The sequence below is a fragment of the Pezoporus flaviventris genome, unplaced genomic scaffold (assembly GCF_033815535.1).
Source record: "Pezoporus flaviventris isolate CSIRO_AGI_PZ_B2104156 unplaced genomic scaffold, CSIRO_AGI_Pfla_v1 ptg000059l, whole genome shotgun sequence".
Classification (NCBI taxonomy): domain Eukaryota; kingdom Metazoa; phylum Chordata; class Aves; order Psittaciformes; family Psittacidae; genus Pezoporus; species Pezoporus flaviventris.
Window position 1 is genome coordinate 928,832 of NW_026892607.1, and position 12,078 is coordinate 940,909.

Consider the following 12,078-nt stretch of genomic DNA (forward strand, 5'->3'; position numbering starts at 1 on the left):
ACTGTGTGCAGTTCTGGTGTCCTCAAAAGGATGTAGAACTGTTGGAGCAAGCCTAGAGGAGGCCACGAGAATGATCAGGGCTGGAGCACCTCCTGTATGAAGACAGGCTGAGCAAGTTGGGGCTGTTCAGCCTGGAGAAGAGAAGCTGCGTGGAGACCTCAGAGCAGCCTTCCAGTATCTGAAGGGACCTACAAGGGTGCTGGGGAGGGACCCTTCATCAGGGACTGTAGTGATAGAACAAGGGGTAATAGGTTTAAACTTAAACAGGGGAAGTTCAGGTTAGATACAAGGAAGAGTTCTTTACTGTGAGGGTGCTGAGGCACTGGCACAGGGTGCCCAGGGAAGCTGTGGCTGCCCCGTCCCTGGCAGTGTTCAAGACCAGGTTGGACAGAGCCTTGGGTGACATGGTGTAGCGTGAGGTGCCCCTGCCCATGGCAGGGGCTTGAAACTGGATGATCTCAAGGTCCTTTCCAACCCAACCCAATCTATGATTCTGGAAATGAGCTGGTAAAACTGTTCTGCATGTGTAAACACATCTTCCTGATCAGAAGAATCAAAAGATCAAAACCTCATGCATGGTCTTTGGGTTTGATTTTGTTTTTTCCCAAATTTTATGTGGTTAGCTGATCTTTCTTCCACTTTTTCACTTTACAGCCGTGCAGTTGATAACCTGTCTGTGCCTTGAAGGTAGAAGCTGCCAGAAAAACTGCTTTGCATAGTTTGAGAGAAAGCTTTGTTGTAAACCCTGTTTATAATGGAGTGCAGCAGCAGAAAGGGAAGCCTGTGTCTCTCCCTTGCGTCAGTTAGTGCAAACCCTCTGTTCATCCCTTTGGGGTTTACAAGCTTTTACCATGAGAAGTAATTACATGCCTTTGCTATTCTCCCCTCACAAGCTGTATCTATGCATGTTCAGATACAAAGTTTAATAATATTTTTATGTTATACATAAAAAAGTCAGTGCTTTCATTTTATTTGATGTTCTGTCATGCCAGTGACTTCACTGGATCTTACAGATAGTTCATCAGGCTCTTAAAAGTAAACTCTACTGGGGTAAGTGAATACTTCGGTTGGAGTTTATGCATTATCCACCTAAAGGATGCAAATGTCATAAGGCTTATCTGTTATATGTTATTAATGCTGCTTAAAATAATGACATTAAAAAAATACCTAAAACTTCTCGTTTAGCTGCTGAGCTGCCACCATAGTTTTAGGCTTCATTGTGTACTCTAAAACAATACCAGTCTTCTGAGGATCTGCAAAGCAATCAAACAACCCCTGATACAGAAGTCTTCCAAGCTGCTGTAGAGCTAATGCTCTGCCTTTAAACTAGACAGATGTACATCACAGATGATGAAACCCACCTCCTTCATTGTAAAAGCCAACCACCCTGCACAGCACAGACACTAAGGAGCAGTTACAATTAAAAACTACTAGTAGAGTTCTAGTAGAATGCTTAAAAGTGAGAATAAAACAATTTTAAGGAAATGTGGAGAGCAAACTGAGAAGGAACTGACAGTTCACATACTGTATTTGTTGTGCTTGACTCGATAAAACAGAATTACTTGTTTACCTCAAACATTGAGGCAGAACCTTCAGTCCTCATTCCACACGAACCAAAAGATACAGTTGCAGTGGTAAGGAAATACTCTATATAATGAAAGGTAGAAGTACAGACGTTGAGTACTACTGTAGTTACTCCATGAAGAGCTATAAACTCTGTATTGTTAAACAACGTCAGGGCATTGCTTTATATAGACCTAGACTGAGGGATTTTTACTTGCAGTAGCAACTGGTGCTGCTCAAAGAGGGGAGGATCAAGGTTTGATTTGTTGCAATCCACTCTGGCTCTGGTACAGTATGTCCATATCATGTGTTCAACAACAATGAAGTTGGCATTAGTTTTCAGTCCCAAATTTACGCCATGGATATATAGCTGAAACATGATGTGATGTAGGTTTCTGTACAGCAAACACATGTTGCCTTGTCATTGCTAACAGCCCTGTGGATCTGTGTAGAGGACGTTGCTGGGGGACCTTGTGGAAGACATGCTTTCTTCTTGAGAGATGTACCTTGTGTCCACATTGCAGGTTGGGCAGTTGAGATGGTGCAGCTTCAGGCTTGGTTCCTAAAGGAGAGAAACTGCTTTGGTTTCACACTAATTATTCCAAGCAGAGATAGGCACAAGGCAAGTTCATGCCTGGAGTAACCCTTTTAGTGAACTGAGTTGCAGATGTAGCCTGCTATAATAGGATAGCTCAAGTAAGTAAGTGAAGCCATTGTGAAGTTAGCTCTTGGTTGTTAGCGTGCTATAATGTAAGTGAGAATGAGGGCTGGGATTCCCCAGTTGTGGAAGATTTTCTGAGACTGATTTATCATCTGTGGTAGGTTTCCAGAGGACACCACCAAAACTGCATAAACTGATGCAATGTGTCTGAGAATTGTAGGGACAATAATTTCTTACAGTGTCAACATCTATTTTGATGATTCCCCTTGAAGTGCATTTAGATCTTTTGCAAGATAAGGTTCCCTAAAATATATTGAAAGAATCCTTGTGGTTTCGTTAAGTGTCCTCTGTAGATGAACACCAGTCTTGATTAGGAACCCAACCTGAGGTGGTGCTTTTCATTGCAGAGGGGTGAAAAAATGACTGAGGATGAAGTGAATGCCATTACTGAACAAGCCGATTTTAACTGCGGTGGCAAACTTGACTACAACAAGGTATGGCAAACAGTGATATTTGTTCTTGTTTTATTGGCTTGATATTACTGACAGTATTAGCATTATCAAACACAATACATACCACCTCCATCTGTTGATTACCTTGGCCTAGGCCTCCCCCAGCTGCCTACATAGTGGAACACAGGCTGTTGTATAGTTCTGTTTCACTCACTTTATCTGGCTGCTATCCTTGAAAAGGTCACTTGCTGCAAGTGAACTTAATGCATTAAGCAATGCCTAATAGCCAGCATGAAGCCTAACAGCCTGTGTGAAATCAAGAGTTAAAGGAATGGCAGAGTAAAGATGACAACTGACAGCAAACTTAACTGACCAGGAAGAGTTGACACGTCTGTGGCATTTCATAAGTTCTTATGTGGGGCACATAATGTACGTGTTGAGCATCTTATTTTCAAGATGCAGCATCTCACTGGGTTTTTATTTGACAGAACTGCTAAATGATTAAGTTTTGAACTGAATAAACAGTCCACAATCATTTGTATATAAATATAGTTTCACAGGAGAAAAACAACTCCCTATTAAGGATCTTAGGAATCTATAAATATAAATCACCTCTTGGGTTGAAAGTTGCACTAAATTTCTCTTCAGGATTTGGACTTCCTTGTTGAATCATGGCTCTATTTTTCTGTGTCACTTGCTTGGAGTGAAATGAGTATTGTGCTTTAAGAAAAAGCATTGCAACTATTGACCTGTCTTTTCCTTACATTTTAATCCTTAAAGAGAAAGAATGTTTCACTTACCAGATTATTTTTGTTTATCCCAAGTTTTGTGATTTATACATGACAACCAGAGAGCAGTGCTGCAAGACTGCACAAGAGAGACTGGAACTTGATAGTCGATTGAAGCAGCAGCAGTTTGGAAATCAAACTGATCCTTCCTCTGAAGAGATCACACTGCCTGTGTCAAAACCATCACCAAGAGTCTCGAGGAAAACTGATCACAAACTGTCAACTACAAAAGGTATTTGTATTTCATGTTGGGAGTTGTGTTTCTGTTGGAGATCATGCTCTGGGCCAGTGAACGTTTGGGTATTTGTTTAATGTTCTCAGAGTAGTGAGGATGTTCTTGACTAATGTTCATTTCTGCTGTGGCAATCACATAAATGTCTCGTAGAGTGTCCGACCTCCATGTTCACATGGACTTTGGCTGCCTCGATGTTCTCAAGCCCTTGTATTGTAAAGGGTGAATTTTGTGACTCTCATATGACACAGTCCAGAGGGAAGAGAGAAAATGAATGCTCAGATGTTGTAATACAGGCAGATTATTTATTTCCTTCCCAGGTCAGAGATGAAACCTTAAACATTTATCAATGTGCAGTATGTTTGTTTCAATTATTGAGGCCCCTTTTAAAGCACAATCAATATGAGAGTTTAATGTTCTTCCTGAAGTTACAAAGATATCTAAAACCTTTCCAAACTGGAAAAAGACCACAGGCTAACGGACTTCAAAGGTACCATGTGTGAAATATTGCATGTAGTGTGTGCCTTTTAAGTTGCTTCAATTCTAGGCAATACTGAAGAGGTGTAAAAATGACAGAACAGTGCTGAAGACTGAGTTTATGTGGTTAGATAACAACTGTACTAGTAGAATTGCCCCAAAATAAAGAGCCAGAAAGTAAATCCTTGGAAGTAATTGCATTGGGCAGCTCTGTGTAAATGATGCACTATATGGCAGGGAAACTTTATTGTCCTGAAAAGAAATAATTTGAAATTAGAAGCAGGTAAAACCTATCCACTCAGGAGAGGTTTACGTTGGTTGCAAGGTAAATGGAATCATGTGGTAACAGTGTCTCATCCTTCAGGCAGATTTGATTCCAAGGTTTTGCCATTTGTATTCCCATTCACCTGGGATGTACATTCAGAGAAGTAAAGATGTTTGACTAGTGAATTGTTAATTGTTATATACATATAAGGGAAGTCAGCTTCTCTGATTTAATTTCTTGTCATCCAGTTTTTCCGGACGCCTATGAATGTAAGGCTTTATGCTAAATAGCACTGGAAGTGGGATGATGTAATTGTAACCAAATACCTATGTTTACAGGTGATAGCAGAACTCCTTCAAGACCATCATCAGCTCAAAGCTGCAAAGCATCTATCTCTACCACTATCAGCATGGCTGCCAGGAGCAACAGAAACACAAAGCTAACTGAGCCAGACACCATGAAGGTATCATGTCGGCCAGTCCTATTGGGATTATGCTGTTTTCCTGTAGGCACGTTATTGCATTTTAAATAAGAAACCATTTTTCTCCAATTTTTAGCTTATGTTTTAGTAATAGTTTGTCAAGGACAGCTATAAACTACTGAGCAGTTTCCTGATCCATGTTGGTATCAACATTTTTATATATTGTTGGTTTTGCTGACACTTAGCTATTGACAATAATTTTTCAGGTGTGAAGGTTTAGTAGAACAAAGTGTGTGCTTTATAAATGAAACCACTGTTGGATAAAACATTTAATGACTTTTTGAGAAATTTGAAAGTTAATAATTGATTAGGTTGGTGAGAACTTTAAATGCTTAAATAGCCTGAAAGATTGCGTATCATAAACCTTTAGATGAAAGGTAATTGGAAATAAATAACAGAGCTGAGAGCATATTCAGTTGTTGGGCATTACTTTGTAAATATATGCTGTAGCCTGAAAATATTGATTTTTAGTTAGACTAATATGCTCTATCAGGATTTTCTTTTAAATAAATCACTCATTCAATATAAATCCCTGTGGGAGAAAGACAACAAAGTCACTTTGCTAAGTCAATATTTGTAGAGTGTTAATATTGATCTCTTTCCTTTGTTTTCCCTTTCTTGACTGAACCTTTACTAGTTTTCTTTCACTAGAATATAATAGCTGTAGAAATATAAAACATTAACTGGAAACTGCTAGGGTACATTAAAAATGTGCACCTTGAGACTCCTCTATAAAGGGGGAAAAATGATTATGACCACATAGTATAACTGCTGCTGGAAAACTGAACTGATTGTTCTCATGAGTTACATTTTGTTTCAAATAACAACTCTGTATTTGTTATTGAACTCTGAAGTCCTCTATGTCTTCCACACTGCTATGCAGTGACATTTGCTCTATATTAAAATTTCAAACCAGAATCTCAAAGGAATTCTTTGCAGTCTGTTTAGGTATCTGGACCTCCATGCAATTTAACCTGCAATTTCACCTTGTTCAAACATGATATGTAGTATATAAAACCATCGCACACTTCCCCAATATTGGATTCCTCTTTCTTTGTACAAGCTAGTAAAACCTGACTGAAAAAAAGCAGCTGCAGATATTGATTATTGTTAATTAGCATCATACAAACCTGAAATCAATCAATAAACAGGAAAATATGTAAGTAGAACTAGTAATGTTTTAAATCCTAACTATTAAGGCCACAATGCAAATTCAATGTCAAAATCAATGAATAAATACACAGTGATTCGTTTGTGATGTGGATCAGAATCTAACACCCCAAAGTTCTTCTTTTTTATCTTATATTCAGAAGTATTTACCTTTTCTTTTTCTGCAGTTTACCTGTCTTTTTGGGACAGTGACAAAATATTGCCACTGTGAAGTTGGACCATTGCCAGCTTAGATTTCATAGAATCCTGAAATGGTTTGTGTTGGAAGGGACATTAAAGCTCATCCAGTTCCAACCCTTGCCATAGGCAGGAACACCTTCCACTAGAGCAGGTTGCTTTAAGCCCTGTTCAACCTGGCTTTGAACACTGCCAGGGATGGGGCAGCCACAGCTTCTCTGGGCACCCTGCGCCAGCGCCTCAGCATCCTCACAGGGAACAACTGCCTAAGAGCTCATCTCTATCTCTCCTCTGACAGGTTAAAGCCCCTTGTACTGTCACTACTGACAGAAGAAAGCAGTGGAACAGATTTCTGACAGAGCAAAATAGTGGAAGTCAAAGCATTGTGAAAGTCTAGATTCAGAATCCCTTGAAAACATGAATGTATTCATAGTACATTCTCTGTGTTTTAGTTAGTGGAGTTCAAAATGAATGTTCAAAACCATATATGTAAATCTGGGGAGAAAAGATCATTTACAGAAGTGCTGCAGATGTGAATAAACTGCATACTGTCCTGTTGGACTTCAACTGAGTTGAGTCACAAGTCATTAAAAGAAGGCTAGTGGAGATCTTAAATTTCTGCCAAGTTTTCTTTGTGTTGGTTTCAGTCAAGATTGAAAGACATGAAAACCAAATCCCAAGCAGTGTATTGTGTGAAATCTCCTGTCTGCATTGGGTAGCCAAATTATCCCTGCTAAGGAGTCTCACTTTTGCATTCTGTGCTGTTTAAGTCGGTGAAAGACCTGTACACACAGAGGGTAGCAGAAGGAATACCTGACAAAAAGTCTTCTTCTTGAAAGAAGCACTTGCATGACCCCACTCCTACCTGTGAAGTAGCCTCACGCAATTGAACTAGCAATAATTTCTCTTTGTGTATGAACAGGTTTGTATAAGACAAAGCATTGAAATTCTTTGCTTTACTCAGAGAAACAATTCCTCTCACGAACATTGCTTTTTATTTGGAGTTATGCATGACTGTGTGGACAATTCCAATAATAACTAAATGTAATGGCAGTAGAATTCATTATTTGGGCAGCGACCAGCGCTGACAGCAGCAGTGTTTTCATTCTGTCACTATTTCAGTATGTGATTTCTTAATGATTAACATTTCTAATGCTACCATTTCCGATTATGATAGCTATTCTTTGACAACTCTTGTTATGTTTTGAAGTGACATACTAAAATCAAAACAGAAAATCATCTTTCAGCTTCCCAAATTTACATCCCTCTTTGTAATTTGACATGGGTAATTTACAGAGCATAGCACCACCTTATGGTCTCTGCAAGAATAACAGTTTAGTATTTGATTCACGGAGCATTGCCAAACTTTTCCTTACTGTTGTTCACATCTTAAACTACGCATTGTTCCTTGAGGTATTTTCCCTGCTTGCTTGGATTGTTTGAGGTCTCTGTTGTAGCAATGTCTACCTGAATGCAAACAGCAAAAGAGGTAGTCTTCCATCTGAAAGGACAGCTAGAAAAACAGGTGCAAACCTACTCTCCATGGACTATCTTGAAGTGATGGTTTGAAGACCACTGCCATAGTGGAAAAGGGGCAATAGAACACGGCTGTTAGTAATTTTTGAACATAAGAGTCATCACAGTATCATTTTGAATAGTTCTAGCACAGTTGGACTGCTGTTAAAACGTGTATTACGTCTTTTTATGTCTCAAAAACCAGCCATAGTGCTTCTCTAGCAGACTTTTTGATCTTTTGGAAATGGTTAGTTTTTAAACAGTTTTGTAAGGTATTAAGTTTAGGGACTAAGTGAGCTGGCAACCAGTTTCCTCAGCTGTGTCAGGCTTTAAGGAAAAATCTCAATGTACTGCATATTCAGAGGCAGAAAATTAAGTGAGAGATAGTATTAGATTCTGCAGTCTGACTATGCCAACACAGGGGGTGAATTTGCTCAAAGTACATCTCTCTTTGTTCTGATTAATTTATAAAAGTACTTCAAGTAGAAAGGACTATAATGAAGATGAATTTGGTAATGTTTGAATGAGAAATGTTTAGTATAGAGGACTTGATCCTGTTGCCATAAAAATCAATGGCAAAACTGGCACAGGACTGAAAGCTTTTAAATCCAGGAGTAATTCATATTAAGAAATCTGGAGATCTGAGTGGGGAAATCCAAATTCAGGGTCAGAGCTGCATGCATTCCAAAAGTTGCTCAGCATCCTGAGTGGATGTACACGAGTGAAGTCCAGTTCTTGCCTGACACCTTTAGGTCACTGACTGTAAAGTACCATCAAGTGAGTGTGAGTGTGTTGTAAGGACAAGTGGCCCTTTAAGAAGGGAGGTGAAACACAGCACTCTGGTAAGACTGTCCGTAAGTGGAGTTAGTTGTCATCTTTATAACTGGGAGTTACATGCAGAGCTGCTCCGATTTTTACCATCTCTCTTCTCAAGTCAGTGTTAGCTTACCTGAGGCACTCAAGACTGAGCATAGGTACAGCCACCTGCACAAAGCTCTCTGCTAAAGTTACACTGAAAGATTCCTTCTTCTAGGCTCCACTGAGAAACATTATCTTCCATTGCTAGGGAAGTGACTAGAAGTCATGGACTTAATCCAGAGCAGAGAAGGCAAACCAAGAATGTCTTCCATTCCTCAAAACGTGAGATATGTCTGTATAGACTTTAGTTTTATTTTGCTAACGAAATATCAGTCAACTGCTATTTGAAATTGAAAATTGGGACCTGCTGTTAAAAAAAAAATCAGACTGAAGCATGTAGCTGTTACAGATTCTCAGCACACTCATGGGTTCTCTAGAAACCATATTATTCACAAACACTACTTTTCAGTTTGTCTTTCCAATAGCTTTGACAGCAATTGGGCAGAATTGGTTAATTTGACCAGTACCTGTGTTTGTGATATGTCTAAGCAAGTAGTTCCTCATTGTTCAGCTCATCAGTTATGTTCTTTGCTTGATTGGCCTGATGGAACTAATGTAGCAAAATGCCAGTAAATCACACAGTTCAGAGAATTTCATGAATTCAGTTTGATTCTTTGTGGCAATTCAAATTTCATTTCAACTGTTTGAGCATTGGGGTAATCTGTATGTCTGTCAAGCATTTTCACAAGTGGAGCAATGTTACTGCTTTGCAAAATGGACTGCAAAAAGGACTATTTGAGTCAATATATATTTTGTTTTAAGTAGAAGGTCAGTGCTGTATTTTGGGGTGTATTTTATGTAGGCTTTTTTTAAATCATCAAATTAATATTTCAGAGAGAAAACTTTATCTTGATCAAAGATGAAGGCAACATCTGATGTTTGCTTGGTTTCCAGGAGTGGCACTGTGCACAGTCCAAAGGATGCTTCTACTTAGAAGAAGATGGTGAAATCATTAGTCACAAGTACAGGTTGCACGTACCTCAAAGGTCTACAATGTGTATCACCATCAAGCCTTTGAACATTCATCAGGAAGAAGGTGAGTATCTCTGTTACCAAAGGAGTACTTACTTACAATTTGTAAAGCAAATGCTACTTTTGCACATTATTGTCCTGTACATAGAAATTTCTTTGTGTTTTGTTATGAAGAGGAAAGCATTATACTGGGATGTAAGGAAAAGATTCATGATAGCAGAGCAATTACCTTCCTGTGAGAAATCAAAAACATCTTCAACTTTTTAACAGAGTTGCATGGTGTGTAGCCACTTTTTGGTGTTCTTGAGTCCTAACTGTAGAACTAAGCCTCTGCATTCATTGTTTTGCTGTGGTCTGATCAACTTCAAGACCACTTAGTAGCTCATTGATTGATTGCCATCAGGAGCTGAGCAGCTATGAGAAATCAGAGATTCAGATGGCATCGATTCAACATTTGTATGATTCAACCATTCCAATCCAACCCAAGCCAAACAAATCAGACATGACCAAAGATTTTAATATTAGAACTGTTAATAGTAATCATTATCTGTAAGACAATGAGAAGATCTGGAACAATTTATCTGAGCAGCCTAAATAGGAAGGAAATCCAGATAGCATATAATGGCTTCTTCTTTTCTATGTTACATTGACAGGGATCTTTAGTATAAATACCTTGGAAATATCGACTTTGGAGTTCAAAGAAAAAGCATTTTGTGTCATTATTGAGCATTTGTGTTGGGAATGTTTTTCTTTTTAGGAATATCTTGTCACTGGTTGTCAGTGGATACAGCTTTGTATATTCTGAAGGAAAATGAAACCCAGGAAAATCTGCAGCTTGTGAGCTTTACTGAACAACAAAACCAAGAGGTTAGATAGTTCTGTTGTATTCCTATTTTACTTGTTATATCTCTAGTGTATGTGTTAATGGTGCATGGGTGAGTTCCCACGTGTTTTGAAGGAATTCAAACTGTACCTAATCAGACTAGAGAAGAGGAGGAACACTTGTTCTGTGTATGTTCCTTTTCAAAACTGACAGCACTTTTGCAAGGTAAGATGTAACACTATCTTAGTTTTGCCCTTTGGATGGGCTGAGTTGCAAACCACATGTTCAGAAGTTTATTCTTCTGAGGTCCATATTACCATGTGGTGTATGGGCAAGTGTTGTGGAGTTGCTGGTTATCTGTATATATACTCTGTGGAAAGTCTCTATGCTTCCACATATCGATAGATATAGATATCTATATATAGCTGTATAGATACTCTGTGGAAACTCACTTGTATTCCTGCACCTGTAAAACCAAAATTTCAAAGGTATAATTTGTTGAAATTCCCTATAATTTTCTTTCTCCTTGCCTGATACGTGATTCTGAACTTCGCAGTGCACAAAATATTCTTATCCTGTGGCAGGAATAGGGAAGGAGAAATGGCAGCATTAACTTCCTTCCCCCTTCCAAGGCACAGGAAATTCAGCTTGTTCTTAAATGCTGAGTTACATGTGACTTTTTACATAGGAAGTTTTTGTTGCTAGTTTGAACTAAGCTGAATAATCAAGGAGGAAATAGAAATCTCAGTGGTTTTTGTCAGCCTGCTGTTGTTTTAGAGTTTAACAATTAGAGTGTGTTACAAATCTGAAAAATGATAGCACTGTTAGTAGACATTTCTAGTAATGCCTCTTTTCCCCTCATTTCTGGTCATATATGTTTTTGTAGATTTTAAGTAAGAGGTTCACCAGTTTTTGTGTCTTTAAAGTGATATTACACAGCATCTTGCTGCAGGCATTTCTTTAAGTGAAGAACCTAGCATTGCCAGTGCTTTCAATTCATTAATCATGTTGGTATGAATATAACTAGTAATAAAGAAAGGTATCATGTGAGAAGTAACTTACAAACTTGGCTGCCTTCCTTTAAGAGTAGGTGTCTGGCTGGAAAGGGGAGCTTGGATCAGGTGTTTACTGGCTGCTCCCATTCACAACTGGCTGTAAGCTGAAGAAGGTAAAAACGCAAATTAGTGAAGAAGCAGAACTGGTGTATAGAGATGAAGATGGAGAACTGGCTCTGACCCCAGAGTTCCGGTGAGTTGTATTCCCAAATAGGCATGGTATCCGTTGTAAAAGTGTGTGCTCCAAATAACACCTAGCTTTTTTAAGCTGTATGTTACTAAAGCAGAAACCTAGAATGGTTTGGAAGGGACCTTAAAGCTCATTAAGCTCCAACCACCTACCGCAGGCAGGGACACCTTCCACCAGACCGGGCTGCTCCAAGCCCCGTCCAACCTCACCTTAAATACTGCCTGGGATGGGGCAGCCAGAAAATACTGTTTGTGCAGAATGTTCTCAAATAGATTGACTAGGTATCAACAATATTAAGAAACAGTAAAGGGAACAGAAGTACTTGGAAATAGTTCTGCC

The 12,078-nt window shown here is 38.9% G+C and overlaps 1 protein-coding gene across 4 annotated transcripts in view; it reads left to right on the forward strand.

Annotated features, from left to right (window-relative positions):
- Window positions 1–12,078, forward strand: part of EFCAB7 (EF-hand calcium binding domain 7) — a 31,296-nt gene that overhangs the window by 7,890 nt on the left and 11,328 nt on the right. For all 4 annotated transcript variants that reach the window (XR_009746265.1, XM_061469659.1, XM_061469657.1 and 1 more), the window contains exons 5-10: window positions 2,632–2,718; window positions 3,501–3,696; window positions 4,777–4,901; window positions 9,594–9,735; window positions 10,429–10,538; window positions 11,585–11,742. Coding sequence is in view for 3 of the 4 variants with exons in the window: in XM_061469659.1 (XP_061325643.1) it covers window positions 2,632–2,718; window positions 3,501–3,696; window positions 4,777–4,901; window positions 9,594–9,735; window positions 10,429–10,538; window positions 11,585–11,742 (818 nt within the window). In the remaining variant the exon portion in view is untranslated. The remainder of the gene's footprint in view (window positions 1–2,631; window positions 2,719–3,500; window positions 3,697–4,776; window positions 4,902–9,593; window positions 9,736–10,428; window positions 10,539–11,584; window positions 11,743–12,078) is intronic.